The sequence below is a fragment of the Micropterus dolomieu genome, linkage group LG22, assembly GCF_021292245.1.
Source record: "Micropterus dolomieu isolate WLL.071019.BEF.003 ecotype Adirondacks linkage group LG22, ASM2129224v1, whole genome shotgun sequence".
In the NCBI taxonomy this organism is placed as follows: Eukaryota; Metazoa; Chordata; class Actinopteri; order Centrarchiformes; family Centrarchidae; genus Micropterus; species Micropterus dolomieu.
In genome coordinates this window covers 30,605,678-30,625,635 of record NC_060171.1, presented here as the reverse complement: position 1 = coordinate 30,625,635, position 19,958 = coordinate 30,605,678, and the positions used below count along the sequence as shown (strand labels likewise).

Here is a 19,958-nt window from a genome sequence, read left to right as displayed (position 1 = left end):
TTGCGAGGACATCGCCTGTGCTCAGCCCTCTTCAGCTCACCCCACAGATGTTCAATTGGATTCAGGTCTGGGCTCTGGCTGGGCCGTTCCAAAACATTAATCTTCAGACCCTCCCAGCTCCACCTACAAGCCACACCCAGCATCTGCAAAACAGAGAAGACACACGCAGGCCGGCAGACTGGGGGAAGTTGTCACAAATGCAACTAAGAAAATATCAGCTGAACTTTATTTGTGATTAATCAGTGTCACTTTAAATGATGGCAGGTGTGTAATGACTTCTAGTTAACATGAGTTTGAATGTGATTGATTAATTCTGAACACAGCTACATCCCCAGTTATGCAACCAGGTTATTGTAAGGATTTCATTTTTCATTTTTCCTCCTCGAAGATTTCTGTTTTTCTATTGAATTGTTCACATTATAGGTCACAATAAAGGTGGAAAAAAGTTCTGATATGATTTATCTTTGTCTCATTATTTTACATCACAAGAAACACAAAGTAGTACTGACAGTCATAATTTCAGATCTTATATTGCATTTCTGTCAATAGATCCTCAGAAATATTACACACTGAACCTTTAACAGGGGTGTGTAGACTTTTTTTTAAAATCAAGCAGCTAGCGCTGTGTTGCGTCCTCTACAGAATACAACTACTAACTGTCTAAAACCACTCTCGGTTAAATATAAACATTAGTATTAGGACAATAGTGTGTAACATAACATCAACAATAAACTCACGTTCTCATTGACGCACACGCACACTCAAAAGAGAGCTGTCCATCAGAATACACCATAATCTGTGAAGTGAAGCCCAGCTTTCATCTGCTCCTCTGCATGTCTCACTCACTGCTGCGCTTTGGGGGTGTGGTCAAAGTGGACACTGGGTGCACATGCACAGAGCATGATCAGGCACAGATAGGGGAGGAGAGAGCATGCCCCAAATTTGGTATGCAAATTGGACAGCAGGGAAGCCTCCATTTCATATCACCTTAACCAGGTGGCGGCTCCTGCCAAATTTCTTAGGGGGGGGGCAATTGTTGCGATGATGCGTTCAATGGTCTTAGTCTGCTATAAGACAAGGATTGTTCCTTAGGCTACATACTGTACAGTATTAGTGAACAGCTACATACTGAAGTTCATTGTCAACGTCTACAATGAATGAACAGTCCACAGTTAAGATCAACAGATCTTTAGACCTTTGGATGTAAAGGCAACTTCTTTAGCATTAATGAAAAAAGGACGACTCTCACACTCATCTGATTTATCTGTGACAAACCTTTTATTTAGGAACAACAAATCCAGAATAAGGTGCAGTATTTACACATAAACATCAAGGCGTGTAAGGGGAAATATAAAAGGTATATTCTATTGTTTTTGGTTTATTTTCTGTGTTGCTTTCCTACTTCTCTTTCTTCTTTTTACCCTCCTCTGACAAAATGCCAGTGGTGACCACATCATGCTACCTCCTCTGGCAATAAAAGAAAAAAACAACACAAAAAATAATTGTTACTGGTTAAGTGCAGCTAACTTTAAATTGACTCCACCAACACATATAAAAACATGGCTTGATAACAATCACATTTAACATAAGCATAAAAGTTTGTTTAATAATAACCAGTATTTTTTTTACAGTCACAATTATTAGCTTAGCCTATGGCATTTTACAGAGCATAAATTAGCCTAGTGGCTAGCGGACTTTTCCTCTCCTCATAGCTTAACAAATTACATGTATTATTTAAACTGTGTCTTACTCACCGCTGGTAAAGTCGCTGCATCTCCCAACACCACGTTTGAATTTTCAGCCTGAACGTACGTTTTGTACAGCAGTTTTTCGTAGTGAGAGGAACAAGCTGGAGGACTGCCGAGTCATTTTCAGGTGGCAGAAGTGTAGCTCTGCTGCTGGGCGCATGACGTAAACACGTAAGTGTGAGCCCTCCCGGAACCCATAGAGATTGTATTGCAGCGGCCGCAGCTCGAAAAAAACTGCCTTTACATGAAAGTCTATGAGAGAGATCTGGGCGATTTACAACCAGACTGAAATCACATCAAAAGAGGCGGGACTCCACGGAACACGACTTGACGCTGATTGGACAGCGATATTCAGAGACAAACTGTCAAAAAAAGTCACACCTAACAAACAGTGTGGTAGAAAGGATGAGAAAAATCCCCTGCCTTTCCCGGCTTGGCTGTGCGTCGCCCGGTCGCCCTAATGAACAAGCTGCCCCTGCCTTAACTCCTTCTTCCAACAGTAGTTTTTGATTGAACAACCCCGTCGGCTGCATTCCCCACAAATGTAGCACAACCCTTCCACAATGAGATATTGCACACAATAGCCTATGTATTACACAAAGAGAATGAAATATTTGCGCATCTTAGTACACATTTGTGGATTGTTTTCTGTGGGTTACAAATATTAAAGTCCAATAAAATCTTCCATATAGATTTCCTTCTCATTTAGCACTCTGAATAAATGCAGTTTGTCCTCCTTGGGGAGCCAGGTTTGTCTGTGCCAGAATTTTTAACTGCCAAAGCTGTGTTCACTGCTCAGTGAGTCTCTCTCTCTCTCTCCTTTCCATCTCTAGATGTATCGGTGAGCCTGTTGTCCCTTCTGGTGACCACCTGTGGTCTGGCTCTCTTCAGCGTCTCCCTCTTTGTCTCATGGAAGTTGTGCTGGGTGCCACTGAGTGGCCGTTTCCTCCCGGATGTCCTCAAAGGAGCGTACTTCCTGGGAGGAGACCAACAGCCTGTCCTCACAGAGGTAAGGAGGAGAGGCTCACATTCAAAACTCAAAGTGCCAGGACAGTGAGCAACATAAAGTTAATCAGTATTGAATCACAGTAGCTATCACAGAAGCAGCAGGTCTCTAAGGATGAAGCAGGGAAGCAGAATATGATAGCTATGTCCACCCAGACTGCAAATTTGCAGATACTATTATGGTGAAGGCATGACCCAACCTACTCTGCCTCTGACTGGTTCAGCCTAACAATGATGATGTTTCTTATGTAGCCCTACTTTGTTAAGCTGTATAATTTATTGTAAAAGCAGTCCATTTGTTCACAGTACAGGTAGCAAAGTAGTGGCTATTTTTTGTTTTTCATTAACTATCCGTAACAAGATCCACCAGCCACTTTGGTGGATGAAAGAGATGCGAAGGCAGCTTGCAATACAATCACAGTGTAACGCTTGCTTTATTTGAATGCCATGCCTTGAATAGAATAAACAGTGTTTAAAATAGTAGTAAGTCATGGCTCAACATAACACCACATCACATTTCAAGGATCAATGGTAGTCAGCCATTGATTCATCAGACCTCGCTAATGAGTCAAGTCAACCAGATGGATGCTGGTGGTTTAAACATATACAGATCTTTATTTATAAATGAGTGAATGGGTTTCTATATATATACTGTAAACAAATGGACTGCAGTTGGAATAAATTATTATGGCTTAACAATTTCGAGCTAATTTGCAGAAGATAGCAGAAAAGCAAGGGCTACGTGAGAAATGTCATTGCCAATCAGAGGCAGAGTAGGTAAGGTCATGCCTTCACCACTGCCAGATTTACAAATTTTCACCCTACCTCATCCCTACGTGGACTTTGTCACCTGACTTGTTTTTTTTCTCAATGACATTTGCATGTAAAATGACATGCCATCTCTGCACAGGTCAGTACACACAAAAAAGTACAGCACGAATGCTAAAAGACATTGCAGTGTTAATCGTATGCCATTTGGTGATACCAGGCCCGGAAGAGCCTACACTCTACTGAGTGAACTCCTGTAGTTACAACACATACATTAATCTGTTCAGTCCTTGTCTGACAGCTCAGTTTTCTCATAAAGATACTTTCAACTTTGTTACCAGAGAGTCCGACCACATGGAAGCTTTCGTTTGTCTACTGAACAATTAATTTCTTAAATAAAGATGAACTGGTCTACCAAGGCACAGTATCGCTTCAGCTTAAAAATAAATCCATTTTATATTACTACAACTCCTCCAAACTCCCAACCTAATTTCCCGTTCCCAAGTTAGCATTTCTACAATAGGATTCACTGACAACACTGGTGTCTGCTGTGCAGGTGGACGGGGAGGAAAGGGAGTACAGCGAGGATGGCTGTGTGAAGGAGCCTTCAGGGCCCCCCTCGGCTGTGGCTGTCCCAGAGTCAGCCCTAAAGATAAGCCACACGTCGCCTGACATCCCGCTGGAGACCCAGAATAAGGTGGAGAAAAACCAGGTCCACACTCTGGCCAGAGACAGGGTCCAGAGACAGATTACTGAGCCTACCTCATCTGTACGGTCAGTACATGTCAATCCCCAAAGCTACTGCCCAACTTCTGGTATTTGCAGGTTAAAAACAGACACCTAGACCTCTGGGTTCAGAGATACTTTATCGAATACTTTATAAAACATCAGGGTTAAGGGATTTCAGTGGCTTCAGCAGTTGCCTTACAGCAACAGAGACTCAACAAAGAATACAGTCAGTGAAAATGGTTTGAATGATCTTACCTGATCCAAATTTCACTTTGTTACAGGCACAACTCCATCCGTCGTCAGATGAACTTGTCCAATCCGGATTTCAATCCTGCTCAGTTCCAGCGCCAGGAATCTCTGTCTGGTTTGGGTAGAATCAAACCAGAACTGTACAAGCAACGCTCGGTTGACGCAGAAGATGGTCGTCGCACCGACAGCTGTGGGCGTCTCCACTTTGTCCTGAAGTTTGACTTTGACATTGAGCAGCTGATCGTGAAGATCCACAAGGCCCAGGACCTCCCCGCCAAGGACTTCTCAGGGACCTCCGATCCTTACGTCAAGATCTACCTGCTGCCTGACCGCAAAAACAAGCACCAGACCAAGGTGCACCGCAAGACACTCAACCCAGTGTTTGATGAGGTATTTCTCTTTCCTGTAGCATACGCCGAGCTGTCAGGCCGGAAGCTGCACTTCAGCGTCTACGACTTTGATAGGTTCTCTCGCCATGATTTGATTGGCCAAGTGGTGGTGGACAACTTCCTGGATCTTGCTGACTTTCCCCGTGAGACAAAACTGTGCCGGGACATACAATATGTAACCTCGGTGAGATACCAACTTTTATTAACTTCTTTAAATTCTATCACTCTCTTACTTTCTCTTCTTCTCACATACACCACTGTTTTTTTTTTTATTCATTTACTGATTTTTTTTTCGTCTTTTTTTTTTTTTTTTTTACATTTCTCAGTATAGCTTTCCATTTGTCACTGTCAGGACCAATGTAGGTTGTTAATAGCAAGCAACTGACCAGAATGTTGCAGCGTATTTGCAGTTGGATATATTTAAAGGCCAGCAGTATCCATACACGCCTAAATCCCAAGTCTTTTCTTCAGTCTGGCCAGAATCTGCTCAATCAAAAATAGCAAAGAACCCTGTAAAACCCTGTTACAACAACAGAGGGAAGGAGATGTATTAATGGACGCATCTCATTTCCCCTCCAAGTGGAACTCATCTGTGGTTTCAAGAGACAGAGACATAGAAATATACTTAGACACAGTTAATGTTTAATGAAAGCAGTGGGAAACACTTGGGGGTAGTGACCCAGATCTCCCATGTATGACAGAGATACAGCGACACCGTCTATATTACATTATTCACTTGGATAAATCTACAGCACTGGTACACTGAGTAACACAGTAAGGACGTTAGATTCTTCTGCCAGGGAATTCCTCATGGTTCGTCTGTCTTGATGAGTGAGGACTCCAGTCTGGTGTGGCACAGTTTGGGATTTAAATGCTTATTTTCTGGTTTATGTGCAACAGTGTTAGAGGATAATATACAGTGCATAATCACATAATCAGTTTACAGAATAAGAATAGATAAACAAGCAAGACTGAACAATTTTGTTGTCTCGGTCGTTTATTACAAAATATACTCCTGTATGGCCAAAGTCAAGTTTTTTTTATTTTAATGGTGCTAGTGATTCTTTCAACACACTTGCACAGAAGCAGCCTGGACGCGAGGAGAAGGGCTCAAACTGGAGTGCAAGCACACAGTTTGAGCAGCAGCAGAGCAAATTTAAGCACAAGCGGCAGCTGTTTGAGGGAGAGGGCAGGGTTTTAGGGGAAAGTATTAAAAAATATGAACATGAAATCAATAAATCATGCTCTCAAATTGAAAGACCATGCTCTTGAATAAAGATAGGAAAATAATTCCATACTACTGAACACAGTAACACTTTGAAAGAACAAATGCTCAAGTCAGGTACACAACTGAGTCAGAGGTGAGGATACAAGGCTCAGTGAAATTTTGCAGCTGTAAACAATTAAGAAATGAGGCCAGTACTCTTGGCTGCAAATTTAATCAGTGTTTCTTGCGCTTTCTTTGTTGTTCTGCTTGTACAGAGGAATGAAAACTGCTATATTTGTCCTTGTGAGAAGAATTCTGGGCTCCAGTTTTTCAGTACAGTTATAATGACCATCATTGCTGAGGTTATATTTTTCCCCTGATTTTATAATAATTTTGGTGCTCACAATCTAATATATGCTAGTTGTGCGTGCATTTTACCCTAAAGACAAGACAGATTCTCTAGGCTTCAACCATGAAGTCAAAATTTGAATTTGTTTAATACTTTTGGTTTATGACCGAATACCTGCAAAAGTAATAAAAATTCCATCAGCCTCAGTGGGACTACCTCTATTGATTAAACACAATTGATTGCGCTTTCACTTAACTATTGTGACTACAAGGCAAGCAGTATGGGTAACCAGCCTTGGAATAAGGTGTGAACCAAGTCAGAATAATGGGAGGTTTCCCCTGTTCTTTCTATTCTGCTGCATCACTAGTAACTTTACATGGTATACTTTTTTCTACCAGTCCATGATAGTAGCCAACACATAGGCTGTAAAAGGTTAAAACATTCTGGACACTTACTGCAAGCCAACACTTACTGTAAATTAGCTGTAATATGTATCAGATGTACCTTCACAATATAAAAGTAAAGCTGTAGAAGTTGGCCATTTTTCTATTTTCCATCTAATTAGCATATCTTATTTGTATGAGTTAATGTCATTTGCCTTTGCTAGGAACCCCATGAAAATAGTATCAAGGAATCAGGCATATCAGAAAGAGTGTTTCAGTAACCTACCCCTGGTATCTGGAGTGTCAGCCTGATTTTTTGGGAGAGACTTTGAAACTTACACTGACAACACAGCTGCTCCTCATCAAGTAATTAAGTTCAAAGCCAGAAAATGATCGTTAGCTGGGTCAGCACTCAGCCAGTTCTGACCTGTTATTGCATCGCTAAGTACAGTCATGCAAAGACCCAACGGAATAACGCTCCCACACACACACAAACAAATCTTGTTTGTTCACAAATATTGTTTTAACACCTTCCAGACTCTAATAACATTCCCAGCTAAATAAGGTCAGTATAAATGGGTTAGAACCTCCTCTGAAGCATCCAACTTGTAAACTATAGCTGTCCTGTCTCCTGTGTCCACACCTGAGGAATCTGCTTTCTAAATATAACCACTTATTAATCATCAATTTTCCCAACACAGTCAGGTATCACAATAGCACTGTGTTGAAAAAAGTGAGTAAAGCCCCCAAATCCTTATAATACCTTTTATTTCCATACACACAAATGCACTGGGAACACTGCACAGCCTATTCCAAATGAAAACATGAAGAAAATAATCATCAAATTTGTCCTTACTTTACAGAAAGTGAGGAAAAAGTAATATTAGGTTGTTCAAAAATGCAGTATCTGCATTTTTGTTTACAACCTCCGCAAGAACTGCTTCACATCTGTGCTGCATGGAGTCAACCAACTTCTGGCACCTGTGAACAGGTTTTTGAGCGCGATTGGACTACATTCCACAATTCCTCTGCTTTCTTGGTTTTGCCTCAGATACAGCATGTTTTTTGTCAACCCACAAGTTTTCTATTGGATGAAGGCCCAGGGACTGAGCTGGCCTCTCTATAACGTTAATCTTGTTGATCTGGAACCAAAATGCTGTTTGCTTACTGGTGTGTTTGGGGTCGTTGTCTTGTTGAAACAACCATTTCAAGGGCATCTCCTCTTCGGCATAAGGCAACATGACCTCTTCAAGTATTTTGATGTATTCAAACTGATCCATGATCCCTGGTATGCGATAAACAGGCCCAACACCATAGTATGAGAAAAATCCCCATATCATGATGCTTGCGCCACCATGCTTTTGAGATCAGTTCAGCTGAGCAGCCTATCATTTTCTGCACTTCTTTAAATGCTTTCCCCCCATCAACGTTTTAATCAAAGCACAATGTTTTTTGAACTTCTGAACAATGTCTGAAATGACCCAGTTTACTCCGATTGTTAGAGAGAAATACTCTATAACATGTACAACACAGCATGAACAACATTTGCTGCCTTCATCCTTAAATAAGGCCCCCTGTCTGATACCTGTTTTTTCACAGAATGAATGACCTCACTAATTGAACTCCACACTGCTATTATTTTGAACATGCCCCTTTCAATTAATGGTCCAATTACACAGAATCAGCAGCATACATGCTATGATTGTTGGGTCTGTTGGTTTTCTATTACTCTTCTACACCTACTAATAAATTATGTGCCATGTAGGAATATAATTTCTACCACAAACAATGATTGAGGTGGTTAGTGATGTCGGGCTGTTATAATAATATAATAATATTTTGAACACAACTGTAATGTGTTTACCTTGAGCATCTTTTGGATAGCGTTTTAGCACCATTTTAACAGTCAAATTCAATGCTTTTTAAGACCTTTTCAGACTTCACCAAATATAATTTAAAATCCCAAAAGTGTAGAAACAATTTCTTTGATAGAAAAGAGATGCTGTACAAATGATACTAACAGGACTCATTCACCTACCATTTTGCTTTATGTCTGATTGTCTCGCTGTTAGCCTTATTTGTTGTGTTCTTTTTCGCCTGCATGTTACAGCTCTCTTTTTGATGAACGAGTCAATGCCATTTTTGGCAACAGAAGTGGATTTATTTTTACCACAGGCAAATTACTTTACATATTCCGAATCAGGGAATATAGAGCTGTTTACAAATTTGCATTCAACAGGTGCAGGCATGCAAACTCATCACCTTTCTGCGAAATAGGCTGTTTTGAAACCAAAATAGGTCAACTACTGTACGTGACTTGTGCAGATCCGATGAGAAAATATTTTTGGGCACTTTGCCCACTTCCATACTTACATTTACTATTTTGAGGGCATAAGTGTGTTCACACTGAGAAGTACAGCAAATGTGAACATGTCGAATATTGACAGTTTTACGAAAAGTGATGGCGGATCAAAAAGGTGCTTGAACATTGTGGGAGTTGAGAAGCTCTGCAAGTGGCAGCGGGGGAAGTCTCTTGATTTTAAATCAAATCAAGAGACATCTGGCTCATGATGTACAGAAAATTCTTGGCTTGTGAAACTTAAAATAAATAAATAAACAACGGAAATAGTATGAAAAGGGGACTGTCGTTACATAATTTTTATTATTATTATTATAGATATTACATTGTTAGTGTACAGTTAATCAATATTTGCTTTCTGCTGCTTTATTTTATCTAATTCTTATTTATGCACCAATATAAAAAAAGCAAATTACTTTTAAGTTTGAACTTGGCAATAAACTATATTCAGAGCATTTTATTTTGGATTATAAAACCTGGTTGTTATTTTGGAGCTCTGCAGGCAGCCTCTGTGCTGGGGGACTGTGCAATCTTGCGATAGTCATTTCAGGTTAGTGCACAACAGCAGTGTTTGATTTGATAAAACACTACCCTGTCATGTGATTCCATTCTCTCCCTGTGAACATGACAAAAGAGGAGGAAAGACTACATCATGCCTGCATGTGTGCTGACTCAGCAGGGATGATATTACATGAGAAAAGTTGATCTACAGGAGAAACAGACCTGAAAGCAACACAGAATGAGAGCCTTACTGAATTATATTCTGTTAGAGTTTTAGATTTTAAATTTTCACCTGCCACCTGAATTTTGTGTTTCCTTTTTCATAAATAAAAACATTTGCATCATAAATTGATGTAGGAAAGGAGAGAGACGAGCTTCCCGTGGTCCCCCTCTACAAAACCGGGACGCGAGGCGGCGCTCTCGCCCACAGCCTCCCAAGAGGCTGACCAAGGTCCCCTCCCTTGTGGCGGCTCAGGCAACAGGCTCTGTTTTCTCACCGTCTTGGCGCTCGGGACACGCTAACCGCCAGCGAGCTCTCACCAGTCAGCTTGAAAACGATCGGGCTCACACACCGTGGGTTGCCGGCGAGTTTCCCTGGCGGTCCTCCGCTTCAGGGTGCCACTAGGGACCTACGCATGCATTTTGTAGAAGCATTGTGGAGCCTTGCAAACATTTCCCCGTGGGTCCTGCGCACCATAGTGGATGGCTACAGGCTGCAGTTCCGGGTCCACCCCCCGCAGAAGTTCAACGGGGTGGTCTGGACTGCGGTGCACGCGGGGCAGAGCCAGGTGTTGGGACAAGAAGTTCGCTCTCTGCTGGAGAAAGGGGCCATAGAATTCATTTCCCCGCCAGTCAGGGAGTCCGGGTTCTACAGCCGGTACTTCTAATCCTAGTACTAGTTCCCAAGAAGGACGGAGGACTGCGTCCGATTTTAGATCTGTGGTCCCTGAACCAATCTCTGAGGAGATTCAGGTTCAGGATGCTCACCATCCCCGCCATCATCAGTCACAGACGCATATTCCCACATCTCCATCCGTCCCTCTCACAGGAAGTTCCTGAGTTTCGCCTTCGGCGCGGCGTACCAGTATCGGGTTCTTCCGTTCGGCCTAGCACTCTCTCCTCGCACATTTACCAAATGCATGGATGCAGCTCTGGCCCCACTGAGGCTCCAGGGCATCCGCATATTAAACTACATCGACGACTGGCTCATCTTGGCTCAGTCTCGGGAGTTAGCAGTTCGGCATCGAGATGTCGTCCTCACCCACCTTCAGCGTTTGGGGCTGCGGCTCAACGCGAAGAAGAGCGTGCTGACGCCCGCCCAACGGACTACGTTCCTAGGGGTGGTGTGGGACTCGACGACGATGTGGGCCCACCTGTCGCCTGCACGCGTCGGGTCCATTTTGTCCTCAGTGACCAGAGTGAAGCTAGGCCGCACCATCACTGTAAAACACTTTCAGAGGGTGTTGGGTCTCCTGGCAGCAGTGTCCAGCGTAATCCCGTCTGGCCTGCTGCACATGAGAGCCCTGCAGTGGTGGCTAAAATCCAAGGGATTCTCCCCGAGGGGAAAATCCGCTCCGTCTGATACGGGTTGGCTACCCAAGGTCCCGTGTTGGGAGCGATCTGTCGCCAAACAATTATTTCAACAGACGCCTCACTCACGGGATGGGGTGCGGTCATGGACGGCTGCTTTGCGAGAGGCTCCTGGGAGGAGCATCATTTCTCTTGACACATAAATTGCCTGGAAATGTTGGCAGTTTTCAGAGCTCTGAGGAGTTTTCTGCCCGCTCTCCGCGGTCGCCACGTCCTTGTCAGGACCGACAACACGGTGGTGGTGGCCTATTTGAATCACCAGGGGGGTCTGCGCTCGCGCCCGTTATGCGAACTGGCACATCAGATCCTCCTGTGGTCCCAGCAGAGACTGCTGTCCCTCAGAGCGACATACATCCCTGGGACCCAGAATCAGGGAGCAGACCTGCTGTCGAGACAGCATAATGACTCCACCACCCCCAGGTGGTGGAGTCATTATGTGAAAGGTTCGGCCCCATAGACGTGGACTTGTTTGCGTCTCGAGAGACTACGCACTGTCCCCTGTGGTTCTCCCTCTCGCCCCCAGCCCCGCTAGGGCTGGATGCCATGGTACAAACGTGGCCGAGGCTGCGCCTGTATGCTTTTCCCCCAGTCGCTCTGCTTCCGGGGGTTCTGGAGCGGGTCCATCAGGACGGTGTCAGTCTACTGCTGGTAGCCCCGTTTTGGCCGGCCCGAGTGTGGTTCTCGGACATAATATTGCTCCTCGAAGGCCCGCCATGGCAGGTCCCCCTGAGGAGGGACCTGCTGTCTCAGGCGGAGGGCCAGGTCTTTCACCCTTGCCCCGCCCTGTGGAGACTGTGGGTCTGGCCCCTGAGGGGGCCCAGTTCCTGGAGGCGGGCCTAACGGCGGGGACAGTCGAGACGCTGCTCGGCTCCAGAGCCCCGTCCACGAGAAGGACGTACGGCCTGAAGTGGAATGTGTTTGCCACCTGGTGTGGAGAACGGGCGGTGGACCCAGTTACCTGCCAGGTGATTATGGTACTGGAGTTCCTCCAGGACCGTTTCTCTGCTGGCCTTTCCCCATCCACACTCAAGGTGTATGTGGCTGCTGTGGCGGCGTTCCACACCCCTCCGAGGGATGGGCCTCTGGGGAGGCTTCCACTGGTCGTGCGCATCCTCCATGGAGCCCGGAGGATGAGACTCTGACTCGTTCCAGGGTTCCCACTTGGGAACTGGCGGTGGTTCTCGAAGCGCTGGCTGAGGCCCCCTTCGAACCCCCTGGAGTCGGCACACAAACATACGCACACACAGCTTCATGGCACTATCTATGTGGGAACCTGTCATTGACATAACGCATTCCCTAGCCCCTTACCCTAACCTTAACCATCACAATTACATGCCTAACCTTAATGCTTTACCCTAACCTTAAACTAATTATAACCTGAACCCTAAAACCCAAGTCTTGATGCTCAAACAGCCCCTTAAACTTGTGGGGTCCAACATTTTGGTCCCTAAAATTCTAAAAACAAATATACACTCTTTGAACTATAATTATTAATTATGAGTTGGTATCGTATACATCATGTAAAGTAAAATTTAAGCAGATATTTGCAAAATTGAGTGACTGGAAATTTAAAATACTGTATGCTGTATCCTCTAAAAGTATTTAACTGAGGAGTCATCTTGCGGAGAGCCTTCTGCCTATATATTAGGAAGCTAGCTAGTTAGCTAAAATTGGTTCATGTAATATTGCGTTGTTCAGGCAATATTGCGTGAGGTGATGCAAACCTGACAAGCTGCACATTGTTCGGAAGCATATGTGAAAATATTAAGATTTTTATTCATATGGCATCCCAGTGGTTACACCATTCACCGTTTCATCATGAAACTCAATCATTACCACAATTTCAAAAGAGTCACTAGAGCCCCCACAGCAACAGCAATACTCACACACACACACACACACACACACACACACACACACACACACACACACACACACTCATAGCACTGTTTGGATGTGTCACATGACAGCGTGCATGAGACTGCCCCATCTTTGTGTCCTGGGGAGGCATGCTTATCAAAAAAGTAATAAAGGTTTGGAGGATATGAGTTGGCAATTTCATTTGTCTAACTTTAGCAGTTATGCTCTACTCATATTTATGCAAACATAAATAATTCTCCAGTTTTCATTCCTAGAGCCCCAACTCCCTATCTGTTCCATTCCCCCACAGCCTTTTAAAAATAAATATAATTTACTGTGAATATATAAAATGATTTTAATTGGCAATGAGTTTAATTTACACCATTTGTAGGGGTTTCACCACACAAGCTGGAAGATCTGCTAGGAGGGCTTTGCAATAGTTGAGGCGAGAGATAACCATGGCCTGTACCAAAATCTGGGTGTCATACTGAGTGAGGTAGGGCTGATTTTTCTGATGTTGTATAGAGCAAAGTGGCACGACCGAGAGACAGCAACAACATGGTCTGAAAAGGACAGCTGGTCATCAATCATGACACCCAAGTTTATCACCACGCTGGTTGGAGTGATGGTTAAAGGGCCAATTTGTAGTTTGATGTTATGGTGGATAGATTGCTTGGCTAGAATGACCAAGAGTTCAGTCTTAGAGAGGTTTAGTTGGAAGTCGCAAGCCTTCATCCACGCAGATATGTCCAAGAGACAGTCTGTGATCCGCGCCGAGACGGTGGGGTCGTCTGGCGGGAAGGATAGGTAGAGTTGCGTAGTGTCTGCATAGCAGTGGTAAGAGAACCTATGTGAGTGAATGATCGGCCCCAGTGAGGTGGGGCCCTAACACTGAGCCTTGGGGCCCCCCTGTGGAGAGGCAGTGGGAGCAGGATAATTGTCCTTGCCACAAAACATTGTAGGAATGCCCGAGAGATAGGATTCGAACCACAGGAGTGCTTTACCCAAGATGCCCATTGCTGAGAGTGCAAATAGGAGGATCATGTGATTGACTGTGTCAAAGGCAGCTGATAGGTCAAGCAGGATAAGAACCGAGGATTGGGCTGCAGCGTTAGCTGACCTTAGGGCTTCTGTTACAGACAAAAGAGCCGTTTCAGTAGAGTGGCCACTCTTAAAACCAGACTGATATGGATCTAGGAGGTCATTCCCTGAGAGGAATTCTGAGACCTGTTTGAAGACTGCCTGTTCGATAGTTTTGGATATAAATGGTAGAAGAGAAACTGGCCGATGGTTCTCAACTTGAGTTGGGTCAAGTGAGGGCTTTTTAAGCAAGGGTGTAACCCGAGCCCTTTTGAAAGTGGTCGGAAAGGTTCCTGAAGCCAGAGAAGTATTTATCATGAGTGATTGCTGGGACCACAGTAGAAGATATGGCTTGGAGGAGATTCGTAGGAATCGGGTCCAATTAAGCTATTTAAATGAAGTGATACTTAGATAATGCTTAAACTTAGAGAAAATGGAGTGGTACAGTTGGTGTCTATTGCATTTTGCTGTAAGTATTGTAAATCACGTTTTTTTTTTTTTTTGTAAAAAAGCTTTGCTTTTGGTTCTCTCTGAGAATAAATGCAAACCCCCAAATAAAACCAGTCTGTCTTCACATGCTCAAAAACAAATGATTGGCCAAAGATCTTGATGTGATGCTTGAGTCATGTGATATTGACTGTAAGTTGGTTACAATATCAGACTAAAGCATAACTGGATGTGACAACACAAAACAGAAGAATTACAGTTTGTGTTGCTTTAATCTGATTTGTGTTTGTGCATGTGTTTATGTTAAAGCATTTTGCTTATGTAAGGGAGGTCTAAAGAAATGTACAAATGTGAAAATGTACTCTCTCTCTCTCACTGTCCCCAGCAGAACTAGGTTACCTCCCTTGGGATAACAGAGAGGGACCCTGCGCTGGTCCAGTCTCCAGTCTGTGTGCATTAATCATGGCTCCCAGCACAGAACGAGCCTATAGCCATCCCTGCCCATATGCTCTGGACTGTAATGTACACATTTCTGAGCTGCATGCTTATAGAAAAATAAAGTAGGTTTGCTTCTATGGGGTGTATATTATAAGGTCAGTCATTAGAGCACTGAAACAGTCCTAACTAGTCTGAAGTGCCTGAACTTGTTAATGTATACTCTTAGTTAAAAATGTTGATGTGTTAACATTTTTAAAATTGGCACATCCCTTCTGTGAGTTTTAATAAACTCCAAACAACCTCAAGCATGTCATGGCAAGACTGTTCTTGTGTGTGAATTCATGCTGACACCATAGCACCTCAGTGTTAATCCACACACCACTATTAATTACTGAAACAGTAATTAAAATCCTCCTCTGGAAACCAAATATACCTTTGCTGGCTCTGCAACGAATTCTGCTTAACTCTGTGCTGGATTTGTCCTTTGCTCTTTATTTCCGTGATGCTTCTGTGGCATTAACAAAGTGACCTAATTGAACTTTTGGACATCTAACATGCTGTTACATGCACATTCCTGTCTTCTTTCTCCCCTGCTGAAGATGTTTTTTTAGAGTCAAATACAATGAAGAGCTCAGGGACACTGTAACCTGCAGGTCCTGCAGGGCCAGTCAATACTATTGACTGCAGTCTGTTTGGCCTGTAATCAGGGCCTTGATAAATGGGGTCAGCAAGTGAATATGCAGTGTGTGTATGTGTGTGTGGTTAATTCAGTAGAGGAGGTTCTCGTTTCCCAACAATGACAAATGGTACCATATAACAAGCACTTTTCTTCCCATTTGCCCTTACTCACTAAGTGTGACAAATGATTCTCTAGATGGTCAGCTGAGTCAGTGGGAGACCGTGAGCATTACATTACAGGGACAAATATAGAACTTATACACAGACAAAGTAAGAATACAGCATTGTATTTTATTTTAGCTGGGGTATCATGAATGGGGGGCAGTTAAACCTGAACTTCACTGTAATGTAAGATCAGTGTTTTCTGCTTACTCACCAAAATTCATTCATCAATCAAACAGTTTCAGTTTCCTGTTGATGTACAAAGGCACTCACATAGTGAACTCGCTTATTTTAGGTGTTTTATAAATGAAGAAGGTCTTAAGGTAAATTTGTCATCGCTGAATTGTCAACAGAACAACTCTTAACGTCGACAAAAAGGCAATCTATTGCAGAGGTATGGAACGGAAATTGGAGAACTGGAGAGATGTCATTCAGTTTCCAATTATGGGACAATTCTGTGTTTCTCTGGACAGTTGGCTACCTTCTCCTGGCTTTAGCTTTATATTTAGCGAACAGACATGAGAACCACTCTCGTCTAGCTATTCATCTAACTCTTGGCAAGAAAGCAAATAAGGATTTTTGTGTTTTTAATGGCCTTTTACCTTTCTCCCACCATTTAGCACTGTGAAAAAGTCTTAAATGTTTATTTTTCTGTTTTGTGCCGTAAAACAATCTAAGAGATTTCCTAGTAAAATCCAATCAGGTGTTAGATTGGGTTTGTCATTACATCAGTGAAAATGCAGAAGCTTTTGAGCAACTGATTGACATTTCTGAATTAATGTGGTAATGATTTAATAAAATGCTATTTGTAGCATATGTGTAAAGAGGGATTATTTGGTCAGAATTAAAACTAAAAGTTTTTGGGGATTAATTTTATCGTTACTCCTTTATGAACAAAGAATGAAGAGGGTCTGTGAACTTCAGTCCATTAGTTTTTTGTTATAAACCAAGAACAGAAGTCACATGGTCTATTCCTTTTTTGGAAGCGAAAGTAACGGGTAAAACATTCAAAATGAAATATCCTGTGTCTGCGTCGGTTCTGTCTGGGTGTTCCGGCTTCCTCCCACCGTCCAAAGACATGCAGGCTAGGTTGATTGGTGTCTCTAAAATTGTCCTTAGGTGTGAGTGTGAATGTGAGTGGTTGTTTGTCTATGTGTGGTCCTGCGATGGACTGGCGACCTGTCCTGTAGGTAGGATAAGTGGTTGACGATGGATGGATGGATAACAGTTCTGGCTGTTAACAAAACATTTGTAAGACCATATTGGTGACCTGTAACTTCAGATTAAGATAACGTGAACTAGCGTGATATGAGCAATTAACATTTTGATTATTATTTAATTGATAGTTTCATTACAAATATTTATACCTGCTATGTGGAAGCTCAACTAGCAGAGGCCACTGTATCCCCTGCTGCTGCGCCCAGTGGCAATATGGTTCTGACTTGTGTTTAAATCAAAGAGTAAACTAACACTGCTACCAGAGGAAGCTAATCACTGACTTTGGAGCCGTAGGATGTGAAGAACTTCACCTTCTTGCTATTCTTTTAATGCCACTATAGCTGTTAAAATCTCTTTCAGCTTCCACAATGTTACTGTTACCCCTTCTGTGTCAAAACAAAACTCTTCCAAAACAAATCTGTGAAGTTTTTTTCTATTTTTGCAATTTTATGACATTTAATTTGCCAGTTTAATATATAGTATTATGTTAGTTAGATTAAATATTTAACATGCAGCCTGTTGTTCCCATTAGTTATGTAGACCTACTTATGTATGAAACCTGGTGAGCATTATTGTGAGTCAAAAAGAATCTCCTCTAGCTCTGAGGCATTCAGATCTTTATGGTAAGCCACACCTTGTAATTGTGGCTCTGCTTTTGTGCATAAGGATAATGTTAAATTATTTATTTTAATATGTATTGAGAGAGAGAATATATTGCTGAAGCTGAGGGTAAAGTCCATCACCTCAGCTTCTTTAGCAAGGCATTGGTCGTCTTGGAGGTGTGTTTGGGGTTGTTATGTTGGAATACTGCCCTGCAGCCCAGTCTCCGAAGGGAGGGGATCCTGCTCTGCTTCAGTGTGTCACAGTACAATTTAGCATTCATGGTTCCCTCAATGAACTGTAGCTCCCCAGTGCAGGCAGCACTCATGCAGCCCCAGACCATGACACTCCCACCACCATGCTGGACTGTAGGCAAGACACACTTGTCTTTGTACTCTTCACCTGGTGGCCACCACACACACTTGACCCCATCTGAACCAAATAAGTTTATCTTGGTCTCATCAGACCACAGGACATGGTTCCAGTAATCCATGTCCTTAGTCTGCTTGTCTTCAGCACACTGTTAGCGGTCTTCCTTGTGTATCATCTTCAGAAGAAGCTTCTTTCTGGGACGACAGCCATGCAGACCAATTTGATGCAGTGTGCGTGTAGTCTGAGCACTGACAGGCTAACCCCCAATGCTGGCAGCACTCATAGGTCTATTTCCCAAAGACAACCTCTGGATATGATGCTGAGCACATACCACTCAACTTTTTTGGTCGATCATGGCGAGGCCTGTTCTGAGTGGAACCTGTCCTTTGCCAAGAGGTGCCATGTTGAACATTCACTGACCTGTATGAGAGAGTGTGAAGGCGATAACACCAAATTTAACACACCTGCTCCCCATTCACACCTGAGACCTTGTAACACTAACAAGTCACATGGAACCGGGGAGGGAAAATAGCTGATTGGGCCCAATTTGGACATTTTCACTTTTGTTGCCAGCCATTTAGACATTAATGGCTGTGTGATGTAAATTATTATTTTGAGGAGACAGCAAATTTACACTGTTATACAAGCTGTACAGCAAAGTGTCATTTCTTCAGTGTTGTCACATGAAAAGATAGGTCATGTCTTTATACTGTATGTACTGCAAATCAGTTACCCACACAGTTTTGTGTGTAACTGTCTCAAGACTTTACTGAGAGTTTTGAACGATCCTTTAACCTAACCTGATTCTGCCAAGGCATATTCATCTATACAGCTAAAGTTCAGCCTTGACAGTGATTTATTTACTTCCACCATGTTCAGCCAGGCAGATATATTGTACTGTTGATTGGCCCTCGTGTAACAGAATCTCCAGTGTTTAAGTGAGCTGCACAAACTCTCATACTTGCTTTTTGTCCTCATACTGTAATACAGTATGAGTCAGCTCAGTTCAGATCTTTAGTTATTCAAACGGCATTATTAAAATAGAAAAGTTATTTTACAGCATATTAATTGTATTAATATTATTTTAATTAATATTAATATATTTTTAATTAATATTAAGACCACAAACCCCACCATACTATGCAGGCTGTGGATATGTTTGCTGTACTAAACCTTTACAGGGAGAATCTTTAAAATTAAACTAAATACAAAAAATATTATGACATTACATTACAGTTCAACATTAATAACATTAATAACACTACATAAAAGGTATCCCTTCTATTCACTTCTTATACTCTCACACCTTGCTAAACAAATTGTTTTCTTTTGTTTTAATTAAACCAACTCCTATGACTAACTCCATCAGTATGGAAAAAAAAAGAAAAGAAACTGAAACACAAGAGAGAGAAACACAAATGTTAGGTTTTGTGTTTTCACAGACTTGATGGATGATGTTTAGCTAAATTTTTTTCAATAAAGAATTATGAATGGAGGTAAGGGAAAGCTTGGCTGGCAAAAGCAGGAGGCTGTTCAGTTCACACCAGTTCATTTATTATTAGCAGTGTGACGACACACTTAACCCACGAGATGAGATGAGATTTTAACACCGTTTTTAAAAAAATCTTCAATGCTGAATTATAAGAAAATTTTGAGCATCAAACACAATATTCTGCATTCTGGTGAATTTTTCTGCACCAGTTTATGGTGGAAATATTTTTATTCTGTGTTGCTTTCAGGTATGTTTCTCCTCTAGATCAACTTTTCTCATGTAATATCATCCCTGCCGAGTCAGCACATGCAGTCGTGATTTAGTCTCCCTTCCT

The 19,958-nt window shown here is 42.6% G+C and overlaps 1 protein-coding gene and 1 long non-coding RNA gene across 3 annotated transcripts in view; one reads left to right on the top strand and one right to left on the bottom strand.

Moving 5' to 3' along the window:
* The window catches only part of LOC123961299 (synaptotagmin-9-like), a 53,724-nt gene that overhangs the window by 18,053 nt on the left and 15,713 nt on the right, over positions 1–19,958 (top strand). The window contains exons 2-4 of the mRNA XM_046036565.1: positions 2,582–2,757; positions 4,078–4,295; positions 4,532–5,072. Of these exons, the coding sequence (XP_045892521.1) occupies positions 2,582–2,757; positions 4,078–4,295; positions 4,532–5,072 (935 nt within the window). The remainder of the gene's footprint in view (positions 1–2,581; positions 2,758–4,077; positions 4,296–4,531; positions 5,073–19,958) is intronic.
* LOC123961318 lies at positions 5,509–7,147 on the bottom strand. 2 transcript variants are annotated; one of them, XR_006822706.1, is made up of 2 exons: positions 7,114–7,147; positions 5,509–6,061 (listed from the first exon to the last, which is right to left on the bottom strand). It is a non-coding gene; the product is annotated as an uncharacterized LOC123961318 (long non-coding RNA). The 2 variants fall into 2 exon arrangements; XR_006822705.1 differs by lacking the exon at positions 7,114–7,147 and adding an exon at positions 6,917–7,100.